This window comes from Mchenga conophoros, linkage group LG4 (assembly GCF_057382185.1).
Source record: "Mchenga conophoros isolate Kocher_MC1m ecotype Shallow Benthic linkage group LG4, M_conophoros_male_GT1.1, whole genome shotgun sequence".
NCBI lineage: Eukaryota > Metazoa > Chordata > Actinopteri > Cichliformes > Cichlidae > Mchenga > Mchenga conophoros.
This window is the reverse complement of record NC_140529.1, coordinates 7,381,723-7,407,860: the sequence shown is the minus strand read 5'-3', so window position 1 is coordinate 7,407,860 and position 26,138 is coordinate 7,381,723. Positions and strand designations below refer to the sequence as shown.

The window sequence follows — 26,138 nt, the reverse complement described above, 5'->3', positions numbered from 1 at the left end:
GTGATTGCTATTATTGAAGGGCCTTTGCAATATGACTCGCTGTCATTTGGTGGTATATAAATAAAACTGAATTGAAGTGATGTCTTGAAATTGCAGGTCTGTTAAAAAATGTTCCTACTTTTGAAGGTGTGATGAGCTACAGATCAATGTTATTTCTAGCTTTATTCACCTAATAGGTTAAATTGAACTGTTTGGCCATGTTTGGCCAAAAACCCATCTCCATAGAGATTGTGTCAGCTCCCAAACAGACCAAAAACCAAACTAAAAACCAGCAATAAACAATTTAAACATAAGAAATCAAAAAGAAAGAACAATACAGTATCCACATCTGAACCAAAGAGTAAAACAGTGAAATGTGGATTATTAAATATTAGGTCTCTCTCCTCCAAGTCTCTGTTAGTACATGACTTAATAATTGATCAACAAATCGATTTACTCAGCCTTACAGAAACCTGGTTGCAGCAGGATGATTATGTTAGTTTAAATGAATCAACAATCAATCGAGTGAGAGGAAGGACGCTAGCATCAACTAGCTAGCTGGTCGTCACGGCAAAGCTACAAGAGCGTCTCTCAGCATGGGCCCGAAAAAAGTTCTGTCAGCCGAGGAAGGAGACGATATTAAGAAGTCGCTGGAGTTTATGACAGAGGAGATTTCTACTGTCAAACTGCAGCAGAAAGCCATCCTGGACCTGGTCGAGGAAGTTAAGGCTCTCCGCATCCAGAACGCCGAGAAGGATCGGCGGCTGGCGTACCTGGAGAACAGAGTGGCGGATTTGGAGCAGTACACCCGGATGAACGATGTTATCATCACGGGGCTTCGCATCAAACCCCGGTCATACGCCCGGGCGGTCGCCACTGACAATGTAGGAGGGCCAGGAGAGGAAGATGTCAACTCCACGGAGCATCAAGTGGTTACCTTTCTACGGTCCAAAGGTGTGGAAGTGGATTATAACAACATTGAGGCTTGCCACCCTCTACCCCGAAAAAATGACAGTGACAAACCAGCCATCATTGTGAGATTTGCAAACAGAAAACAGAAAACAGCACTGTTAAAACAAGGAAAGAAACTGAAAGGATCCGATGTCTTCATGAACGAACATCTGATAAAAAGAAATGCGGACATTGCCAGGAAAGCACGTTACTTGAAGAAACAGGGAAAAATTCAAAATACATGGACCACCAACTGCAAAGTATTCATTAAACTCAATGGAACACCGGAACAAGCCAAAGTGTTGGTCATCAGAAATATGGAAGAGCTGGACAAATACTGAGGTCAACTTACTCTGGAGGTATGAATACACATGTGACGTGACACACAACACATGGCACAGTCCAAAAGAACTTCATCTGCATCCGGCAACAATATCAACATAACTCATTGGAATTCTCTTTATGATAATCTGGAACTGAGAACATTTCGATACACAGACCATAATGTTCTAGACTTAGAAAAGGATATAGACCCGGAAAATAATTTCTTCTACAACATCAGCAGTAACTGCTGCTACTTCACTGATGAACAGTTTAAGCACACCATCAACACGGAAAATAAATTATCAATAATCCATTTTAATAGCAGAAGTCTGTATGCCAACTTCAACAATATAAAGGAATATCTAAATGAGTTGACAAATCCATTTGGAATTATTGCCATTTCTGAAACATGGATCAATGCGGAGAAAGGAATGGACTTTGGACTGGAGGGATATGAAGTGAATTTTGTAAATAGAAGGAACAAGAGTGGAGGGGGAGTAGCTGTGTATGTGGATAAAAACCTAAACTACAAGGTGGTAGAAAGTATGACAACTGTAATTGATAATTTACTAGAATGTATAACAATTGAAATTTATAAGGAAAAAGAAAAAAATGTAATAATTAGCTGTATATATAGAACACCTGGCTCTAGTATTCAAGTATTTAATGACTTCATAGAGGAAATATTCTCTAAAACAAATCAAAAAGTTATGTTTATCTGTGGTGATTTTAATATTGACCTGTTGAATCCAAAAAAGCATAAAATGACTGACGAATTCCTAAACACTATGTACAGTTTGAGTTTACATCCTAATATAACCAGGCCTAGCAGAATTACACCACATTGTGCCACCTTACTTGACAATATTTTCACTAACAATATGGAAAACAACATTGTGAGCGGAATATTAATTAATGACATCAGTGATCACCTACCAGTTTTTGCAGTTTATGACACTAATTATAAGAAAAACCAGCATGAAGAACAACTGAGATACAGGCGTGTAAGGACAGAAGAAACTATGACTGCATTTAAGAACGATCTATTAAATCAAAAATTCTAAAATTCACAGATCTGGTTCATTTTCTCACAGCACAAATTATATATAAAGCAATAAATAACCTGCTTCCTGACAATATTCTAAAAATGTTTTCTAAAAGGGAACGGGGATACAATTCGAGGGGGGAATTAAATTTAAAACATCCTCGTATCCGTACAACATTAAAAAGTTTTTGCATCTCTGTGTGTGGAGTGAAGCTGTGGAACAGACTAAGTAAAGATATGAAGCAATGTCCAAGCATGGCGCAGTTTAAAAAGCGGTTTAAGGATATGGTTTTTACAGGGTACAGGGAAAAGGTAGAGATTTGATAGGGTGTTCTTGTCTAATATTTTCATGTGTGTGCGCATGCACGGGTATGTTGGTATGGGTATATATATATATATATATATATAACTCGTGGATTCTTCCACTGACCGCTGTGCCACACCTGCACCAGAGCACACTCCTGCTTTACAGGTGAAAATAGAGCAACAGGACCGCTGAGTCTTTGACTTTATTTATTTTCTGCTGTGTTTTACTTGCATCTATTTGAAAGACTGAGTGTAAACACACAAAAAAAATTATTTCATGTGCTGGAATGTGTAGAAAATAGGTTTAAATGTTAAACTAATTTCTTCAAGTCAGAGAATGTTGCATATAATTAAATTTTTGCTTGATGCATAAAGTTAAAAGATTAAAACTGATAAAACAAGTTAAAAAAAGAGACTTTTCCATTTGATTACATTTTGTATGATGGATTATGCAGAAAAAGTAGAACTGGGTTGACAGATCACTTTATCACCTATTCAGGTTGTAAATCGTGTTTTTAAAAAGTACTAAAGTAATTAATTACTTTTGAAAATAAGTAATCAATAAAGTAACAGGATTACTTTTTGGGGGAAGTAATCAGTAATTAGTTACTGAGAAAACTGAAACTGAGAAAATATCCACTGAGTGGCAGTTTCCTGGGGTTTTCCTGGGGTAGGAATTAACCTCTGTTAATGCCAGAGGTCAGAGGAGAATAGTCAGACTTTTCTGAGCTGATGGGAAGGCAGTCGTATATCAAATAACCACTTGATAAAATCAAGATATGCAGAAGAGCATCTCTGAATACACAACATGTTGAACCTTGATATAGGTAGATTTACAGTGGCAGAAGACCACATCAGATGCCGCTTGTGTCAGAACAAGAAAAAAAAGGCTGGAATCAACCAAAAATACAGGCGGCTGCCAGAGCTACCCCTCAGCATAGCTAGTAGATGCAAATCCTATAATTAGTATTAGAGAGTATCAATCCCACCCAGACTCTTTGGAGGAGGTGGTCTTGATACAGTTCCAAATCAACTCCCGAGTGGTTCATTTATGGCATGAATTTGATCCAACCTCAATCCAAACAGACAGAGAGGCAGACAGAATATAACACATGCAACTCAAACAATACATGAAATAACAAATCCTTAAACGCGGATAAACAGAAACATGGAACTCTAATAATAATAATCATCATAACATCAGAGAAACAAAACAATCATGCAAAAATAAAACAAAACATAAGAACTCAAAATGCTGGGTCGAACCTGCCCAGAACTGTGACACATTGCAAACTTCCGTGACACATTACCTTGATCGCAAATTGACAGTTTCCCAATATTCAGTCATCTTTGTTGAGTTTTGGTATAGCCTGACAGGTATCTGCATCAGTGTGTGAGCTGACAGCACAGAGATACACACCACTATCACTTGGCTCCAGATGTTTCACTGTGAAAGCTCCGCTCTCACTTACAATCTTGTTGGCTGAATATTTTTCTTGACTAAAGTTTCCAAAGTCTGGGGCCTTGTAAGGCAGCATGTGGACAATCAACCTCAAGCTCTCCCCTGGTAACTGCTGAAACCAGTACATATGGTAATAACTGCCACGCAGATTGTGATGGCAGTACATCTGGGCAGAGTCACCGGTTTTCAGGAGTAAGGTAGGGGTCTGTGTGACATCGTTAGTCCATATAACAGCTAGAACCAAGCACATGAACAAGTATTTTTTAACGTGAACTTTAGCAATATATGTGTTTTAAGAAGAAAAAGATACATAAAGATAGCATAAAGATTTTAAAACCATACCTGCAGTACAGAGGAGAGAAACAGTGCTGATGATAAATGGTGACATCATTCTCAACTCTCAAATGCCTCTCACAGCAAAGTGACAACTGATTCCCTCTTAATTTCTTCTGTCACATGTTGGTTTCATCAGTCCCATCAGCACTTCACACTTGATACTTTCTTAATGTGAAATCTTCATAATAATTGTTACCTGTTTTGAGTCTCAGTGATGTCAGAAAGATTCCTTTTTTTGCGTGATGTTGAAATAGTCTAGTATGTAGTTGACTACATTATAAAAGCAGCCACAGAAACAGGTGTCTGCCTTACAGGAAACCACAAGTGATTCAAAGCCTGTGCATCATGAGTGATACACAGAGATGTGTTCAGCTCCATATATTCCTCATAATTTAATGCACAGAAAAGTCTGGTCAATGGAAAGTGAACTGCTCTCTAGCATAGTTTTGAGTTGTGTCTGATGCTCAACCACAGTGGGTCTTCCAGTCCAAACTCTTCTTCTGTATTCACACTGATCATGAAGTAATCATGAAGTGTTAAACAATAAAGTTTAACACCTTAATACCTGAGCTGATTCAATTCAACTCAATTGTATACAGCGCCAAATCACAACAACAGTTGCCCCAAGGGACTTTATATTGTAGGGTAAAGACCTTACAATAATACAGAAAAAACCCTAACAATCATATGAGTGAGCACTTTAGCGACAGTGGGAAGGAAAAACTCCCTTTTAACAGGAAGAAACCTTTTGCAGAGCCAGGCTCAGGGCGGGGTTGTCATCTTCTGAGATCAGTCGGTGGTAAGGGGAGGAAGACAGGACAAAGACATGCTGTGGAAGAGAGCCAGAGATTATTAACAACTAATGTTTACATGTAGAGGTGAATAAAAACATGAGTGAAACAAGGTGAGAGAAGGAGAAATGCTCGGTGCATCATTTGAAGCCCCTAGCAGCCTAAGCCTGCTGGGGAAGATTCAAGGTCACCTGATCCAGCCTTAACTATGTGCTTTATCAGAAATAAATTTTTAAGACAGTTCTTAAAAGTAGAGATAGTGTCTGTCTTCTAAATCCAAATTGGGAGCTGGTTCAATACAAGAACCCTGGAAGCTGAAGGGTCTGCCATTCTACTTTTAAATATCCTAGGAACCACACGTAAGCCTGCAGTCTGAGAGCAAAGTGCTCTTGGGGTGATATAGTATTATAAGGCCTTTAAGATAAGATGGAGCCTGATTATTCAAGACATTTTATGTGATTTCAAATTTGATTCTGGATTTAACAGTCCTACATATTTGTTTAATATGTGTATTGAAGAACATATCCTGGTCATAAAGGACTACAAGGTTCCTCACAGTGTTACTGGGGGCCAAGGTAATGCCATCGAGAGTAAGAATCTGGTTAGATACCATATTTCTAAGATTTTTAGGTCTGAGTACAACAACCTCAGTTCTATCTGAATTTAGATGCAGAAGGTTAGAGGTCACTCAGGTCTGCTGTTTAACTAATTGTGTTATCTGGCTTCATGGATAGATAAGATTGTGTCATCTGCAAAGCAGTGAAAATGTATGCTATGCATTCTGATGATGCTGCCTAATAGTGATGGGTCGGTCGCGAACGAAATGGCTCTTAGAGCCGAATCTTTGAAGTGAACGACGCGAGCCGGCTCCTTATCCCGAGCCGTGTTTTTTTTTTCTTTCTCTCACCCTCTCTCTCTCTCGCACTCCCCCCCCCCCCCGCTTCACTCCGCATACGAGCCTTGTGCTTTATGCTGGTAGCACAGGAATAGAGCCAGAGGGAGAGAGAGAGAAAGAGAGTCAGGGACAACAACGTCACATTAGAAAGGTATAGTAATCATCCACAACTATTTTCAGTTGCAGATGATAAAGGATTCAGAAAGTTTATTCATGCAGGTCCATATGACAGAGAATATGCATCTTCTTTTTGTTTTCATATTTTAATTTATATTTAATTGTGTTGTGGTTTGCAGTGTTTTGTGTTGTTTCACTTTAAATTTTTTTTAAAAGGAAAAAGCTGAAAATTTAAATGGTTAAAAGTTGAAAGTTGAGTGCTTGTGTATAAATACACAAGCAATACACATATGCTTTCATGCTTTCAATTGTGTAATTTAAGTGATCTAGGTAGCTCTGTTTTGGAAGTTCAGTTCATGCTAGAAATGTGTTTTAGAGTTTGTACGTGTTTTGTCTCTAGGGGCCACCGCATATATTTATATATAAACATATATAAATAAAACCACTTTTTTTTTTACATTAGTAATTCCTTTTCTGCATAATTCTATATTATTGTTAATAATAAATTAATTAAAGCAACAAAACAACCTGAAGAGCCGGTTCGGAGCCGAAAGAGCCGGTTCTCTAAAAAGAGCTGGAAATCCCATCACTACTGCCTAAGGGAAGCATGTATAATACAAACAGAAGTGGTCCTAGCACTGAACCCTGTGGAACTCCATAATTAATCTCAGTGTGTGAAGAGGACTCTCCATTTACACAAACAAGTTGGAGTCTATTAGATAGATATGATACAAACCACTGCAGCACAGTACCTGTAATACCTACAGCATGTTCTAATCGCTCTAATAGGATATTATGGTCGACAGTATCAAACGCTGCACTGAGGTCTAGCAGGACAAGCACAGAGATGAGTCCACTGTCAGAGGCCATAAGAAGATCATTTCAGTAAGGAAATATCAACAGAAGGAATTGAACATGATTCACTGATATATAGAATTTAATTAAACTTTTTGGCAATTAGACTCCAATTGTTAGATTTGTATTGTTGATTGTCATTTATGCTTAGAAATATCTACTCATATATGCTTAGAGTTGTATAATCAACATCATGTTGGTAGAGGTTTGATCCTTAATAGTCTGTTCCAGAGTGTTCTGGCATGCACACTCACAATCTTAGGGTCATGGGAAGAGGTCGTATCTTTTCTTGCTGATATATGGTATAGCAAACACACGTATATCTGTGCCTTTTGTTTAGATGAACTGCTGGACTTCCAGGTTTAGGGAAGTCGTTTATGGGGTCACACACTGACCCCCCCCCCCCCCCACACACACACACACACACACACACAGACACTTAGACAACGCACAGGCAAGGTACTCTTTGTGTGTATGTAGACGTCATATGTTAATGAACCTATGTATATTAATGTAACCTCAATAAAAGAGCAGTGTTACGGGGGAGCAGACGAGAGCAACTGGGGTCAAGCGAAGGAACGGCGTGTGTCCAGTTGGTCTCCCTCGTATACGAGAATCATAAAGAGCTCTGCTTGGTGTTCAATGCTTTTTGCTGTGTAGCTGAATTGTCTTGAACGTTCCAGCGAATGGGTTTATGCTACAAACCCATCACCGATGGCCCATCAGGGTAGGACCCCAGTCTAGACGTTAGTGGTGGAGATGAAGATGGAAGCTTAAATAGAGCATGAGCAGTATGGGAGAAGTGAGTAGCAGGTTGGTTCCACAAGGGAGAATGTTTGATGTCCAGTGAGACTGTATGTGGAGTGGAGGCTGATTGGCCCGAAGAAGGGCAGGAAAGTGATTGGATTAGTGATGTCAGCAATGAGCTTGACAGTATGGAAAAGTGTAAGTGATGTAAAGCATAATTAGCCACCAAATACCGAAAAAGCAGACAGATGTGTGACTACTGATCTTCCTGATTGAACTTACGCATTAACTTCATTTGTAACCTTCTGCAATACTGTTTCTGTACTGTGATGAGGTCTGAAACCTAAAACTCTTCAAATAAACCATTCGTCTGCACATGATCAGTTATCTGTTTGACAACTACTCTTTCAAAAATTTTGGGTATAAAAGGAAGGTTGGAGATTGATTCATTCACAAGATGAGGTTAGCCGTTAATAGGCCCAAGGCTGGAGCCCACCAAAACAACTCCCTGATAACGACTGTGTGATGACTATTCTTCCCATCCCTGCAAGGACACCTGGATCAGCTGGAGGACTGTTTACTTAGCCTGATTGGCCGAAGGACACTGTGTCTCCGCTGAATTATGTACACGCACACACATACACTTACACTGATAGGCACTAACTCATCCCCCCTCCCCTTCCAACGCCTTCGATGCTTGTTTCCTGCGAGGGAACACGGCGGGTCTGTGTGCCGCGCTGGAATGGTAGCGCTGTGCAGGGCGGCTGCTGTGTTCGCTTCGGATTACTCCTCATCCCCCACCCACCCCTGTGGCTTGTCATGTCTTCACAATGTTGTGCTGTGGACATTTATGTGCTTTCTGTGCAGAGGAGTTTTTTTGTTTCCTGTTCTCATGCTGTCCTACCATGGAAGCATAGCATGAGTAGGGGTCTCTTTTTTTCCTCTTGTACCCAGTGTAGTGTACATTTCAATGTTTTTCTCTGATTCTACCAATCTCCGACCTGTATCCCTATGTAATGTTTGTGCTATATGTGTAAGGTCGGGGGGGGGGGGGGGGGGGGGGGTCCTATTTCACTGCAGGGCAACCTGCATGTGACGAATAAAGCTTTGATTGATAATATCCTGCTGTATGATTTGAATGACACGCTATGAAAAATTCCAGATATCCTGATGTCCACGCTGATGTCTTTAGAGTTCAAATATTTGGTGTCTTGCCCATGGGCTGTGATCACATATCAAGGTTTTAAAAACTGAGCTTAAAGAAGTGCTGCACATGAATAGTGCTAATAAAAATCCAGAGAGGCCAACAATTACCACTAATTATTTTTAGAGGCATGTTTGTGTAAAATAAAACAAGAAAAAAAATACATGTAAATAAATTTTGAGTAGCCATTTTTCTTTTACTTCTCCAATTCTGCAAATTTGTATAACAGATTATGTACAGATTATTTTTTGAAAAAGGAAAACATAATAGGAAGAACTGTATAATCACATTAGCTGTTTCAAAATAAAAGTCTGTACCTCCATATAGGAATTGATCTCTCTACAGTAAGAACTCCAGCTGTAACAACTGAAATAAAAAGCTGAGTAGATGCAGGAACAGTAATACACAGATGATATTATGTGTGGTGGTGAGGTTTTTGTGCTGAGAAGCAGCCATAGATAACACTGTGTAAACTAGCTGCACAGAAGTACACCGCATTGCTGTCCTGCTGGAGTTTCTCAATTGTTAAGGTGCAGTTTTTATTCTCATCTGCACTACCATCCAAGGTTGCAGACACATTGGCCTCTAGAGTGGGACGGCTTCCCCACATGTATCCCAGCAGCTGTAACTGTCCACCCTGTGACTGCTTGTACCAGAGGATCCTGTTATAGGTGGAAATGGTGTGCAAACATCTGAGTGTGGCTGTCTCATTTGGGTTTTTGCACATATCAGCTGGAGTCTGGTGGACCTGGTCACTGAGTGAGACACCTGTGAAAGAAACAGCAAAGAACACCATAAAATACTTTACACACAGCAATAAGAAGAAGGTGTGCGCTTTAGGCAGCGGTTATTCCGTCTTTCACGCCATTACCTGAAACCAAATGAATATTATGAATCAGAATCAGGAATAAAATTTTCATTCTTGGGTATTTTAAAGTATTTAGTTATTGTGCAGCTGATGTGGTCAAATTCTGTTTTTCTCAGTGGATCTGCAGTCATACTGTTCACCCACATCCTTGATACTCGGAAAGTCTTAAAGTGGGAGGTGACATTCTCCTGTCTGCCATGATCTATTAGTTCAGTAAGTATGTAAAGATGTGCTGCCACCTCATGAGCAGAGGAAGGACAGAATCATAGATGAGTCATTGTTCAGTATAAACCATTTTGAGCTGTCAGGGCCACTGTACATATTTATTAGTAATAATACTAAACTAGCCAAGCTTGTTTTTGGTTTTTTTAATACAGGCACATGGTTAAAAAAAAGATTACAATGTAATGTTTGATTTCAGTGTATAAATACACAAATACATATATATAAATTAAAGTCTAACTACTATGCTATATGCGATGTGTTTATATTACACTGACCGGAGACACTGAATGACATTATGCTACTTCAGGTGGCTGTGGATGAAATGACCCCCGTCGACGTGAGGTGGGTGGGACCCAAGATAACATTTTCTCAGTTTCTAGGCGAGATATTGAAGTAGCTACCAATAAGAGTGTGAGAAGCTGTAAGTTGACAAAATATGACCTGGAAATAAATAAATTAGAGGGTTACCTAGGCAACTGGATCTGGAAATGTTTGCAAACAACCAATCAACAGCTTCAAAGGGATGCATGGTAAGTGAACTGTTCTCTGTGTGGATGCAGCTTAAGAGCAAGAAAAACTCTAGACTAATTATTAAGTGCAGCCTGAAGCGTTTGGTTCACAGTGGCAGAATTTCCAGATGAACAGAACCAACTTTCTGAGATTTCATTACTTGGAAAAAAGTCTGGAAATTGACAGCGAAAATACAATGGTTGAAAACTCATTTAAAAAATAGAAGCCTTCACTTTCCCAGGAACATTTCTGCCTGCACAGTAAGAACTAAGGGGGTGTGAACAGTAATACACAGATGATATTATGTGTGGTGGTGAGGCTTTTGTGCTGAGAAGCAGCCATAGATAACACTGTGTAAACTAGCTGCACAGAAGTACACCGCATTGCTGTCCTGCTGGAGTTTCTCAATTGTTAAGGTGCAGTTTTTATTCTCATCTGCACTACCATCCAAGGTTGCAGACACATTGGCCTCTAGAGTGGGACGGCTTCCCCACATGTATCCCAGCAGCTGTAACTGTCCACCCTGTGACTGCTTGTACCAGAGGATCCTGTTATAGGTGGAAATGGTGTGCAAACATCTGAGTGTGGCTGTCTCATTTGGGTTTTTGCACATATCAGCTGGAGTCTGGTGGACCTGGTCACTGAGTGAGACACCTGTGAAAGAAACAGCAAAGAACACCATAAAATACTTTACACACAGCAATAAGAAGAAGGTGTGCGCTTTAGGCAGCGGTTATTCCAAAAATATCCCTGTTTCACGCCATTACCTGAAACCAAATGAATATTATGAATCAGAATCAAGAATAAGATCAACATCTTCTTTATTTCAACTATTAAACTAGCTTTGGTGTATCTGTGCTGTTGCCTTCAGTTGCTGTTTTTCTCAGTGAATCTGCAGTCATACTGTTCATCCACATCCTTAACGCACAGAAAATCACAAGGTGGGCGGGAACCTCCTCCCATCAGCCCTACACCATTAGCTCAGTACTTTGTGAAGATATGCTGCCAGTTCATGAGAAAACTGAGTCAGAGTTGGAGAGAGTGATATTACTTACTTTCTGTCACCACCAAACAGGTGTGGCACATGGAGCCAGGTTTCTCCTGTAAAAAGGTATTTTTTTCCTTTGCACTGTCACCAAGTGATTGCTATTATTGAAGGGCCTTTGCAATATGACTCGCTGTCATTTGGTGGTATATAAATAAAACTGAATTGAAGTGATGTCTTGAAATTGCAGGTCTGTTAAAAAATGTTCCTACTTTTGAAGGTGTGATGAGCTACAGATCAATGTTATTTCTAGCTTTATTCACCTAATAGGTTAAATTGAACTGTTTGGCCATGTTTGGCCAAAAACCCATCTCCATAGAGATTGTGTCAGCTCCCAAACAGACCAAAAACCAAACTAAAAACCAGCAATAAACAATTTAAACATAAGAAATCAAAAAGAAAGAACAATACAGTATCCACATCTGAACCAAAGAGTAAAACAGTGAAATGTGGATTATTAAATATTAGGTCTCTCTCCTCCAAGTCTCTGTTAGTACATGACTTAATAATTGATCAACAAATCGATTTACTCAGCCTTACAGAAACCTGGTTGCAGCAGGATGATTATGTTAGTTTAAATGAATCAACAATCAATCGAGTGAGAGGAAGGACGCTAGCATCAACTAGCTAGCCAGTCGTCACGGCAAAGCTACAAGAGCGTCTCTCAGCATGGGCCCGAAAAAATTCTGTCAGCCGAGGAAGGAGACGATATTAAGAAGTCGCTGGAGTTTATGACAGAGGAGATTTCTACTGTCAAACTGCAGCAGAAAGCCATCCTGGACCTGGTCGAGGAAGTTAAGGCTCTCCGCATCCAGAACGCCGAGAAGGATCGGCGGCTGGCGTACCTGGAGAACAGAGTGGCGGATTTGGAGCAGTACACCCGGATGAACGATGTTATCATCACGGGGCTTCGCATCAAACCCCGGTCATACGCCCGGGCGGTCGCCACTGACAATGTAGGAGGGCCAGGAGAGGAAGATGTCAACTCCACGGAGCATCAAGTGGTTACCTTTCTACGGTCCAAAGGTGTGGAAGTGGATTATAACAACATTGAGGCTTGCCACCCTCTGCCCCGAAAAAATGACAGTGACAAACCAGCCATCATTGTGAGATTTGCAAACAGAAAACAGAAAACAGCACTGTTAAAACAAGGAAAGAAACTGAAAGGATCCGATGTCTTCATGAACGAACATCTGATAAAAAGAAATGCGGACATTGCCAGGAAAGCACGTTACTTGAAGAAACAGGGAAAAATTCAAAATACATGGACCACCAACTGCAAAGTATTCATTAAACTCAATGGAACACCGGAACAAGCCAAAGTGTTGGTCATCAGAAATATGGAAGAGCTGGACAAATACTGAGGTCAACTTACTCTGGAGGTATGAATACACATGTGACGTGACACACAACACAACACATGGCACAGTCCAAAAGAACTTCATCTGCATCCGGCAACAATATCAACATAACTCATTGGAATTCTCTTTATGATAATCTGGAACTGAGAACATTTCGATACACAGACCATAATGTTCTAGACTTAGAAAAGGATATAGACCCGGAAAATAATTTCTTCTACAACATCAGCAGTAACTGCTGCTACTTCACTGATGAACAGTTTAAGCACACCATCAACACGGAAAATAAATTATCAATAATCCATTTTAATAGCAGAAGTCTGTATGCCAACTTCAACAATATAAAGGAATATCTAAATGAGTTGACAAATCCATTTGGAATTATTGCCATTTCTGAAACATGGATCAATGCGGAGAAAGGAATGGACTTTGGACTGGAGGGATATGAAGTGAATTTTGTAAATAGAAGGAACAAGAGTGGAGGGGGAGTAGCTGTGTATGTGGATAAAAACCTAAACTACAAGGTGGTAGAAAGTATGACAACTGTAATTGATAATTTACTAGAATGTATAACAATTGAAATTTATAAGGAAAAAGAAAAAAAATGTAATAATTAGCTGTATATATAGAACACCTGGCTCTAGTATTCAAGTATTTAATGACTTCATAGAGGAAATATTCTCTAAAACAAATCAAAAAGTTATGTTTATCTGTGGTGATTTTAATATTGACCTGTTGAATCCAAAAAAGCATAAAATGACCGACGGATTCCTAAACACTATGTACAGTTTGAGTTTACATCCTAAAATAACCAGGCCTAGCAGAATTACACCACATTGTGCCACCTTACTTGACAATATTTTCACTAACAATATGGAAAACAACATTGTGAGCGGAATATTAATTAATGACATCAGTGATCACCTACCAGTTTTTGCAGTTTATGACACTAATTATAAGAAAAACCAGCATGAAGAACAACTGAGATACAGGCGTGTAAGGACAGAAGAAACTATGACTGCATTTAAGAACGATCTATTAAATCAGGACTGGGACAATGTGTACAAAGAAGCTGATATTGATATTGCATATGGCATATTTTTAAGAATATTCATGGAGTTGTACAATAAAAACTGTCCAACAATAAAATACAACAGAAAGCACAAATATTCAGATAGATCATGGATCACTAAGGGTTTACAAAATGCATGTAAAAAGAAAAATACACTCTATAGGGAATACCTAAAACAAAGAACAAAAGAAGCTGAAAATAAATATAAAAAATACAAAAATAAGTTGACCAATATTATACGTGTATGTAGAAAGGAGTATTATAGTAAAATATTGAACAACAATAAACATAATATGAAAGGAATATGGGATGTTTTAAACGGTATCATTAAAAATAATTCTGGACAACGAAGTTATCCACAATACTTTATCGATAATGGCAATATTATGGAAAACACTGCTGATAAGGTCAACAGCTTTAATCATTATTTTGTAAATATTGGACCAAAACTGGCAGAACAAATTCCTGAGTCACTGCCATCAGTAGACTGTAGTGAAAACCTGATTGATAGGAACTCAATGTTCCTCACATCAGTGGAGGAAAAAGAAATAATTGACATTGTACACATGTGTAAATATAAAACATCTACTGATTGTAATGATATTGACATGAAAATCGTCAAGAAGGTCATTGAAGGAATTGTAGGCCCTCTAACATATATTTGCAACTTATCATTTCAGACGGGAAAAGTGCCAAACAAAATGAAAATAGCTAAAGTTGTGCCGCTGTATAAAACCGGGGATAGACGCCACTTCACAAATTACAGGCCTGTTTCTTTACTACCACAATTCTCCAAAATCCTAGAAAACCTGTTTAATAAACGATTAGACAAATTCTTAGATAAATATAAATTACTCTCTGACAGTCAATATGGATTCAGATCAAAAAGATCAACATCTCTGGCATTAATTGAATCAATTGAGGAGATTACGAATGCTATAGATCAGAAACAGTATGCAGCTGGAGTATTTCTGGATCTCAAGAAAGCATTCGACACAATCAATCATGACATATTAATTAATAAACTGGAACGGTATGGGATTAGGGGGGTTGTACTGCAATGGGTGAAAAATTATTTAAGTGACCGGAAACAATTTGTGAAGCTGGGTGTCCATTCCTCATCATGCTTGGACATTGCTTGTGGTGTTCCACAAGGCTCTGTACTGGGTCCAAAATTATTTATTATTTATATAAATGATATTTGTAAGGCATCTGATATATTAAAATTAGTATTATTTGCAGATGACACAAATATTTTTTGTTCTGGGGGGAATCTAAAGGAGCTGCTGGATACAATTACTTCAGAAATGTGCAAAATTAAAAAATGGTTTAACAGGAACAAACTATCGCTAAATCTAAGTAAAACTAAAATTATCTTATTTGGGAATTCCCTTAGAAATGCACAAGTGCAGATTCATGTAGATGGTGTGGAAATTGAAAGAGTACTTGAACATAAGTTTCTTGGTGTGTTTATAGATGATAAATTAAACTGGAAGTCTCATATAAATCATATACATAACAAAATTTCAAGAAGTGTCTCAATCTTGAGTAAAGTAAAACACATTCTGGACCACAAATCACTCCACATTCTCTATTGTTCCCTGATTGCACCGTATTTGAATTACTGTGCAGAGGTTTGGGGCAATACTTACAAATGTTCACTATCATCAATCTTTATATTACAAAAAAGGGCCATAAGGATAATCCATAAAACTGGTTACAGAGATCATACAAATCCACTATTCTTAAAATCAAAAATTCTAAAATTCACAGATCTGGTTCATTTTCTCACAGCACAAATTATATATAAAGCAATAAATAACCTGCTTCCTGACAATATTCTAAAAATGTTTTCTAAAAGGGAACGGGGATACAATTTGAGGGGGGAATTAAATTTAAAACATCCTCGTATCCGTACAACATTAAAAAGTTTTTGCATCTCTGTGTGTGGAGTGAAGCTGTGGAACAGACTAAGTAAAGATATGAAGCAATGTCCAAGCATGGCGCAATTTAAAAAGCGGTTTAAGGATATGGCTTTTACAGGGTACAGGGAAAAGGTAGAGATTTGATAGGGTGTTCTTGTCTAATATTTTCATGTGTGTGCGCATGCACGGGTATGTTGGTATGGGTATATATATATATATATATATATATATATATATATATATATATATATATATATATGTATATATATATATATATATATATATATGTATATATATATTAGGGGTGCAACGATATTCGTATCGATATTGAACCGTTCGATACAGTGCTTTCGGTTCGGTACGCATATGTATCGAACAATACAACATTTGTAATTTCTTTTATCAATTTTCCTTCTGACGATGCTGTCTGTGTTGAGTGCTCAGTGAATCTGTGTTCGACTACTCCGCCTAGGCTGCACTGTCGAGCGCAGATCCACTGAGCGCTCAACACAGACAGCATAGTCAGAAGGAAGAGCGCAGGGCAAGCTAGCGAGACAGAAGTTAAGCTCTACTTGCAACAGGCAAATTGAACCTCATTCAGATCTGGCGTTTGGAATTATTTTGGTTTTCATGTGACGTATGACCCTGAAGGTAAGCGAGTCATGGACTAAAGTAAAACAGTATGTTGGATGTGCCATGCAATGCTCAATTACATTGGTGTGAACTAGTGTGTTAGCGCAGTTAGCTCGTTAACGTGTTGGCCGTCTAGCCCCATGCACGGAGTGATCGGCGGTAGCTCGTTAACGGAGATTTGCCGTGTTGTGGCGTTAAGGTCATTTCAACGAGATTAACCTGAAAGCACTAGTGGGAACACAACGAATATGACTGCACATTTACGCCGACATCATCCTAGTGCAAAGACAAGTGGAAGCAGACAAAAAAAAGCAAGCATGCTACTAACTTTAGCCGAGTCATTTAGACAGCTGTTAGCACATGATTCTCCTTATGCTGCTGAAAATATAGCCCAGAAGAAGCGGATAGTATAGCTTTTATTTTGGAAAGAGCCATTTCTCTGTAATAAACTCTCTTTTCCAAAGATGAGTGATTCCTCAATCAGATACAGGGCTTGCAATATCGCTAGCCCGACGTCCTGGAGCTAGCGATTTTTTTCAGTCGGGCTACCAAAATCTTTCTCTTCCCTGCCCGTCGGGCTATTGTAGGAAAAATATATGTCAATGCTTTTGCATTCTTTCAGAAATGTAGCTGGGTAATTATGTCATTGGCATCGGTGAGCCACTGTCAATATGTGACATATTGAAGTCGCGTTTGAATTTGCGCTTGTTTTTTTGCTTTCACTTTGCAATCGTGAGAACTGTGTATAGAGAGCGACAGCACTGATCTGTGAGTGATGATAATTTGTGCACCAATTCCTCTGACATCGTCTTATTAATCGTTAGCTTACTATGCAAACATGACAAGTGAAATCTCCCGCAGCAAGCTTAAACATGTGAAAGGTTGATCGCGCAGAGAATCGCTGAGCTTATGTGAGTGAGCGTGTAAAAGCATTTCAGTTCTGCTGAGCCAAATAAGACAGGTCAGGGTGAAGAAGTGACAGCCAAAGAAAAGCTTACCACAAAACGGAGAAGTTATGACAAATCAGACTATAAGGCAAAAAGAAAGTGCAGCTTTATGGTTTCATGGACAAAAGAATTTCTGTGGCTGCGATATGATGAGCTAAATAACCAGGGCTGCACATAAGTGGTCCGCAGGTGCGCATTCGCTGTCAAAATAAAAAACACGCACAAGGGTTAGGGTTAAATTTAAAAACTGTACTTTTGAGTTAAAATATATATTTATAATTTTAATAAATGACAAATTAAAAATGCATGAACATTTTTTTGTATCGAAAAAATATCGAACCGTGACACCAAAGTATCGAACCGAACCGAACCGTGAATTTTGTGTATCGTTGCACCCCTAATATATATATATATATATATATATATATATATATATATATATATATATATATATATATATATATATATATATAATTGTAGGTTGTGTATCCTTGAGGTGTTAATTGGGTTATTGAAAATGTGTATATGTGCGTATGTGTGTATATACGTATGTATGGATAGATAGAAACATATATGTGTATATATTAAAAAAAAAAAAAATTACACATAACATATAATGTAATTGCAAGGAGGTATTTCTGTAGTCTATTGATACTAGATAGTGGAAAAGGGGTGGGATTAAATAAGCTTATGCTTCTTCCTGCTCCTTTTTGAACATGGACGTTATTTGGAGTTGTGGTTGCTCGTTTTCCTTTTGTTTGCTTTGTTCATTTGTCTCTTTTAATTCTATTTTTTTTATACTTTTTCAACATGTTCAAAATAAAGATTCAATCAATCAATCAATCAATCAATCAAAACACCCTCGAGTCATTCTAACTACAGAAACCTCGAAGCACAGGCCGAGGGGGCGGTGTGGCAGCAATTTTTCACACCAGCCTATTAATCAACCAAAGACCCAGACAGACTTTTAATCCATTTGAAAGCCTGATGCTTAGCCTCGTCCACCCGAGCTGTAAAACTCAGAAGCCAGTCTTACTTGTTACCATATATCATCCACTTTACACAGAGTTTCTGTCTGATTTCTCAGACTTTATATCTAATTTAGTTCTGAGCTCAGATAAAATAATTATTGTGGGTGATTTTAACATCCATGTAGATGCTAAAAATGACAGCCTCAACATGGCATTTAATCTGTTACTAGACTCAATTGGCTTCTCTCAAAATGTAAAAGAACCCACCCACCACTTTAATCACACTCTAGATCTTGTTTTAACATATGGCATAGAAACTGAACATTTAACAGTGTTTCCTGAAAACCCTCTCCTGTCTGATCATTTCCTGATAACATTTACATTTACAATAATTGATTACACAGCGGTGGAGAGTGGACTTTATCACAGTAGATGTCTTTCTGAAAGCGCTGTAACTAAGTTTAAGAATATAATCCACCCACTGTTATCATCTCCAATGACCTGTACCAACACAGAGCAGAGCAGCTATCTGAACGCTACCCCAACACAGGTCGATTATCTTGTTAATAATTTCACCTCCTCACTACGTACGACTCTGGATACTGTAGCTCCTGTGAAAACTAAGGTCTCTAATCAGAAGTACCTGACTCCGTGGTATAATTCTGAAACACGTACCCTAAAGCAGATGACTCGTAATCTGGAGAGGAAATGGCGTGTCACAAATTTAGAGGATCATCATTTAGCCTGGAGAAATAGTTTGCTGCTTTATAAGAAAGCCCTCTGCAAAGCCAGAACATCTTACTATTCATCACTGATTGAAGAAAACAAGAACAACCCCAGGTTTCTCTTCAGCACTGTAGCCAGGCTGACAAAAAGTCAGAGCTCTTTTGAGCCAACCATCCCTTTAACGTTAACTAGTAATGACTTCATGAACTTCTTCACAAATAAAATTTTTATCATTAGAGAAAAAATTACCAATAATCATCCCACAGATGTAATATTATCTACAGTTACTCTTAGTACCATTGATGTTAAGTTAGACTCTTTTTCTCCAATTGATCTTTCTGAGTTAACTTAAATAATTACTTCCTCCAAACCATCAACGTGTCTTTTAGACCCCATTCCTACAAAACTGCTCAAAGAAGTCCTGCCATTAATTAATTCTTCGATCTTAAATATGATCAACCTATCTCTAATGATCGGCTATGTACCACAGGCCTTCAAGCTAGCTGTAGTTAAACCTTTACTCAAAAAGCATCTCTAGACCCAGCAGTCTTAGCTAATTATAGGCCAATCTCCAACCTTCCTTTCATATCAAAAATCCTTGAAAGAGTAGTTGTCAAACAGCTAACAGATCATCTGCAGAGGAATGGTTTATTTGAAGAGTTTCAGTCAGGTTTCAGAGCTCAGCACAGCACAGAAACAGCTTTAGTGAAGGTTACAAATGACCTTCTTATGGCCTCTGACAGTGGACTCATCTCTGTGCTTGTCCTGCTAGACCTTAGTGCAGCATTCGATACTGTTGACCATTGATAGGTTTGTAGCTCGAACCTATTTGCTGGAACGTTAAGGACAATCTGCTACGCAGCAAAAAGCAAGACTCAAGGCACCAAAGTTCTCTGGTTTACTCATGCATGAGAGAGACCTGGCTAGAGCCAAGTGTCGTCCCACCACTTGACCTCCATCAGACTCTCAGCCAGGCTCCCCATAGCACTCCTTTTATTGTGGTTACATGAATATGCATAGGGTCATTAACATATAGCATCTTACATAGATATACATGTGAACAAAGAATACTGTGTGTGTGTGTGTGTGTGTGTGTGTGTGTGTGTGTGTGTGTGTGTGTGGTACTGCTGATCAAAGGGTCATATACATGAAAGCACAAAGGCAAACATCCTTGGTCAGGAAGAGGGTAGACCCCCCCTCACCCTAGATGGTTCACCCTAGATAGCACGGTGAGGAAGTCCAGCAGTTCATCTAAACAAAAAGCACTTAGACTAGAACAGACGTAGCTACGTTAATCCTACCATAAAACAATAAGAAAAGGTACGACCTCTTCCCATGCTCCCAGGATGTAGGTGTGGAATACACACCAAGCCTTTGTAGCCTGTTAAAGATCACACATCCTATCACTACACAATTGATTATACACCTCTAAGCATACATGGTTAAATATTTCTAAGCATAAATGACAATCAACAATACAAAATCTAACAACCATAATATCCTATTAGAGCAATTAGAACATGCTGTAGGTATTACAGGTGCTGAACGCAGTGGTTTGTATCATATCTATCTAATAGACTCCAGTTTGTGCATGTAAATGGAGAGTCCTCTTCACACACTGAGGTTAATTATGGAGTTCCACAGGGTTCAGTGCTAGGAACAATTCTGTTTACATTATACATGCTTCCCTTAGGCAGTATCATTAGAAGACATAGCATAAAATTTCACTGCTATGCTGATGACACCCAGCTCTATCTGTCCATGAAGCCAGATAACACACACCAATTAGTTAAACTGCAGGAATGTCTTAAAGACATAAAGACCTGGATGGCCGCTAACTTTCTGCTTCTTAATTCAGATAAAACTGAGGTTATTGTACTCGGCCCTGAAAATCTTAGAAATATGGTATCTAACCAGATTCTTACCCTGGATGGCATTACCTTGGCCTCCAGTAACGCTGTGAGGAACCTTGGAGTCATTTTTGACCAGGATATGTCCTTCAATACACATATTAAAGAAATATGTAAGACTGCTTTCTTCCATTTGCGCAACATCTCTAAAATTAGAAATATCTTGTCTCAGAGTGATGCTGAAAAACTAGTTCATGCATTTATTACTTCCAGGCTGGACGACTGTAATTCATTATTATCAGGATGTCCAAAAAACTCGCTGAAAAGCCTTCAGCTAATCCAAAATGCTGCAGCAAGAGTCCTGACAGGGACTAGAAAGAGAGAGCAGATTTCTCATGTTTTGGCTTCCCTTCATTGGCTTCCTGTTAAATCCAGAATTGAATTCAAAATCCTGCTCCTCACATACAAGGTCTTAAATAATCAGGCCCCATCTTATCTTAACGACCTTGTAGTACCATATCACCCTATTAGAGCACTTCGCTCTCGCTTTGCAGGCCTACTTGTTGTTCCTAGAGTATTTAAAAGTAGAATGGGAGGGCTAGCCTTCAGTTTTCAGGCCCCTCTTCTGTGGAACCAGCTTCCAGTTTGGATTCGGGAGACAGACACTATCTCTACTTTTAAGATTAGGCTTAAAACTTTCCTTTCTGCTAAAGCATATAGTTAGGGCTGGACCAGGTGACCCTGAATCCTCCCTTAGTTATGCTGCAATAGACATAGGCTGCCGGGGGATTCCCATGATGCATTGAGTTTTTCCTTTCCAGTCACCTTTCTCACTCACTATGTATTAATAGACCTCTCTGCATTGAATCATATCTGTTATTAACCTCTGTCTCTCTTCCACAGCATGTCTTTATCCTGTCGTCCTTCTCTCACCCCAACCGGTCACAGCAGATGGCCCCGCCCCTCCTTCCCACTGTCGCCAAACTGCTTGCTCATAGGGGGTCATATGATTGTTGGGTTTTTCTCTGTATCTATTATTGTGCGATCTAGTGTACAATATAAAGCGCCTTGAGGCGACTTTTGTTGTGATTTGGCACTATATAAATAAAATTGAATTGAATTGAATGTTCTGCACCCACATGCACGCACTCAAAATGTAGCTACAAGGCAAGGGGTTTAGCACGATGTCAAGAACCTCATGAAGCTCTGCTAACTGTTAAGAAGTGAGGTTGTGATAATACTAACAGGGAATGGCAAAAAGGTGAAAAATTAAGGACTGGCATTGTTTGAACATCAGGAAGAAGAACACCAGGGCCTGGTCAGGCTCCCAGAATTGCAGGGGTTTGGGGAAGAGTGACGATTTTTCATGGCGCAAACGTGTCAAACTGTCTTTGGTAATGCCATGCCCCACCATTCAAAGTTTTGTTTTAATCCTGCACAATCGGCTGTCTGACACCAGATATTGACAAAGTGTTTGCAGAATGTGTGGTTACAGCAGATGAGTGTGGTGAGGGTTTTTGTTACAGACCGCTCGGGTGATGCAGCAGGGTGCTTCACTTGCAGCAGAAAAATATATCGCACTGCCGTGGGCTAAAAAGTGAAGAGACGAAGCACTTCTGCCGTCTCCGCTCACGTTATAAAGTGCTTGGAATGGGCCTTCAACAGCCTGACTGTCATATCGTGCAAACCCAATGAGAGTCATTTCATTCCTCCTTGTAGACTGCTTGTACCACTGGATCATGTAAAAATCACTGTTACTGTGATTGCAGTTAATCAGGACTTGTTTTCCAGCCACTTTGAACATCTGAGCAGGACTCTGATGGACAGTTTTTGATGAGAGCCCTACAGAAAAAACACAATTGAAGCACACAGTTGGAGTTATTAGAAGCATTAATATTTATATCAGTACCTACAGAACTCAGGAATTTACCTGCTAGACATAGTGGAAGAGCAGCTAATTGAAGGAGTCTGAGCATCATTATTGTGAAGGTGAAAGCCAGAGAATCACAAAGAGTACTTGTGCAACTGCTGTTGACACTGTGTGATACAGAGACAGCCTAAGAGGTGTTTCCATGTGGTGGCATGGATTTACACAATTGTGATTATTTAGCGCCTCTGGTTGGCATTAATAGGGTACTGAACCCTTGATACTATGAATATAAATAAATGTAGAGTGTGCTGCACAACAGTACTTTTTGTATTATTGTAGCGTCTTTACCTTTCAATAAAAAAATGCCTAAAAAAAGGCAACTGAAAATGAACTGATAAGGTTGGGTTTCTGGAGATTGAAATTTAACTCAAGTATTAAATTAATGGTAAATAAAATAGAAAAGATAGCAAAAGGTGACACACTGAGCTCAAACAACAGTCAGTCAACTCTGAGTAATCCTGAGTTAACTGTGAGCAATGAAAAAGGTTTGTAGAAATTCCAAAAAGATGAAAAGAAAGAAAGTAACTGGGGGAAAACCATATTTACTGTTAATGTTCCATAAACATTTGGAAACTGAGGTGGTGGACTTTTGAGAGAGGAATGTTGTTCCATTCCTGTGTGATAGAGGATTGCAGTTTCTCAAGAGTCCTGGGTGGTATCTTTGTTTTGTTTTGTTTTTGTTTCTGATGCACTCAGCCACTATGGCCTGTAAGCACACTCACCATGCAAGACTCTGAAGGAAAAGCATGAGGAAGGGATTTTAATGTTTGCTGAACAACATTTAGACGAACCTGAGAAATACTGTGGGAATATAGTCTGGTCAGATGAGACCAACATTAAACTCTTTGGATACACACCATGCTTGGAGGTCAAAAGTCACTGCATATGACCCGAACACACCATACCAACAGTAAAGTTTGGAGGTGGGAACGTCATAGTGTGGGGTTGTTTTTCAGCATACAGTACTAGCATGCTTCACATAATTGAAGGAAGGATGAAAGGAAAAATGTACAGAGACAGATGAAGATTAAATGAGGGTGTAGGTTTCAGCAAGACAACGATCCCAAACACACAGCCAAGGAATGGGCCAAAGTCACAATGCATGGGACTAGTTTCTCCACACAGGAGGATCTTTGAAACGGTTCTCACCAACAAAGGCTTGAGTAGAAAGTATTAAATAAATTTCAGTTACCAGCCTCAATACTTTTTCCCTGTGTGTTCTGCATTATTACACATAGTTTACAGTCATCTATGGTTTGCTTTCTTTGCATGTGTGGATTGGATCGGTGAGAATTTCATGTCAATACCATCTTTAGATGATAGAACACTGACGATGGAAGTTAGGTGGTACAGTAGCTAAATCTGTTACAAAGCTTCTTTTTATGCTGGAAATTGGACTTCCTTCCACCACCTGCCGCTGGATCAGAGACTTCCTCTCAGACCGTGTACAGAGAGTTAGAGTGGGGCCTCATCTTTCCTCAGCCCTCAGCCTCAACACCGGCTCTCCACAAGGCTGTGTACTGAGTCCCCTACTGTACACTCTGTACACACATGACTGTGTTAGTTCCCACCCAGACAACACAGTCATCAAGTTTGCAGATGATACCACTGTGGTGGGGCTCATCTCAGGGGGAGATGAGACTGCATACAGAGCTGAAGTTCAGAGGCTGTCAGATTGGTGTGCAGACAACAACCTGGACCTCAATACCACCAAAACAAAAGAACTGGTAGTTGACTTCAGAAGGAGGAAGTCCGAGCTGCAGCCTGTCAGCATCAATGGGGAGTGCGTGGAAAGGGTCTCCAGTTTCAAGTTTCTGGGTGTGCACATAGACACAGACCTCCAATGGAGCTCTAACACCTCTGCGGTCTTAAAGAAGGCCCAACAGCGTCTCCACTTTCTGAGAATCCTCAGAAAAATGGACCTGAAGGAGGAGCTGCTGACCGTCTTCTACCGCTGCTCCATTGAAAGTGTGCTGACATATTGCATCGGTGTGTGGTTCTCCAGCTGCACCACAGCACACAGAAAGGCACTCCAGAGGGTCATCAACATGGCCCAAAAAATCATTGGACATCCTCTTCCCTCCCTGAAGGACCTGTACAGCACTCGCTGTCTCAAGAGGGCACGCAGCATCCTACGGGACTGCACACACCCAGGACACCGGGTGTTTAAGCTGCTGCCGTCTGGCAGGAGGTTCAGGCTGCTGAGGTCCCGAACAAATAGACTCAAGGACAGCTTTTACAACAGGGCAATAGCCCTGATCAATGTAAATAGCTGACCTGACTGGATACCTCCCTGGACTTTTTAGGGGGAGGTAACAATGTTTAAAACGATAACAATAATATTTATATTTATAACAAGGTGCAATAATAATTAATGTGCAATAATAACAGTGTGCAATACACATACACTTATTCTTCTTTTTTATACTAAGTTAATATACTGTGTTGTGTTGTTTGTTACGTTGTGATGTGTCATATCGTGTCGTGTTGTGTTATATGTAGTGCCGACGTAGGACAGTTTTTCCAATTTCATTGTACTACTGTACTATGTATGACTGTGCAATGACAATAAAGAGTTATCTTATCTTATCTTATCTTATCTTATCTTATCTTATCTTATCTTATTTTATGTGTTCATATATTTAGTAGCTGGTGCCTAAAAGAATAAACAGAAACTGTCCCTTCAAAGATCTTGCTTAAAAGTCATCCTCTAGCTGTATCTGTTCTCTCCTTTTTTCTGGCCTCATCGCACCCTTCTGATGTTTACTCTTGGTATAAAGTCACACAAGCCTGAAGAGAAGCTTCCTCTCTGCAAACAGAACCTCCTCTGTTGTCCGAAACTGGAGAGGTTAACATTCCTCTGCCCAGGCCTCAAATAAAGGCCTAAATTCTTGCGGAAATAATCCAGATTCCCACCGGGGAGTGCAAACCTACCCTCTCTTCCCTGGCTCCCTCAAGGTGGACAATCAGTGTCTTTGTGAAGCCAAATTGATGCCAACAGTCTGAGAGCAGAGCTGGTTCGTCCCAGCACCAACAAGCCCCTCAGTTCTGCAGTCTGAGTTG

General features: G+C 39.5%; 2 protein-coding genes across 2 annotated transcripts; both read left to right on the top strand.

Annotated features, from left to right (window-relative positions):
- Nucleotides 1–553: 553 nt before the first annotated feature.
- On the top strand, nt 554–1,317 carry LOC146575440 (uncharacterized). Its single transcript, XM_085270155.1, has one exon. The coding sequence runs from the start codon at nt 576–578 to the stop codon at nt 1,269–1,271; it is 696 nt and encodes a 231-aa protein (XP_085126281.1). The 5' UTR covers nt 554–575; the 3' UTR covers nt 1,272–1,317.
- Nucleotides 1,318–12,358: 11,041 nt separating this feature from the next.
- On the top strand, nt 12,359–13,781 carry LOC146575439 (uncharacterized). Its single transcript, XM_085272555.1, has one exon. It carries the CDS (start codon nt 12,392–12,394, stop codon nt 13,022–13,024), a length of 633 nt encoding a protein of 210 aa, XP_085128681.1. The 5' UTR covers nt 12,359–12,391; the 3' UTR covers nt 13,025–13,781.
- Nucleotides 13,782–26,138: the final 12,357 nt, after the last annotated feature.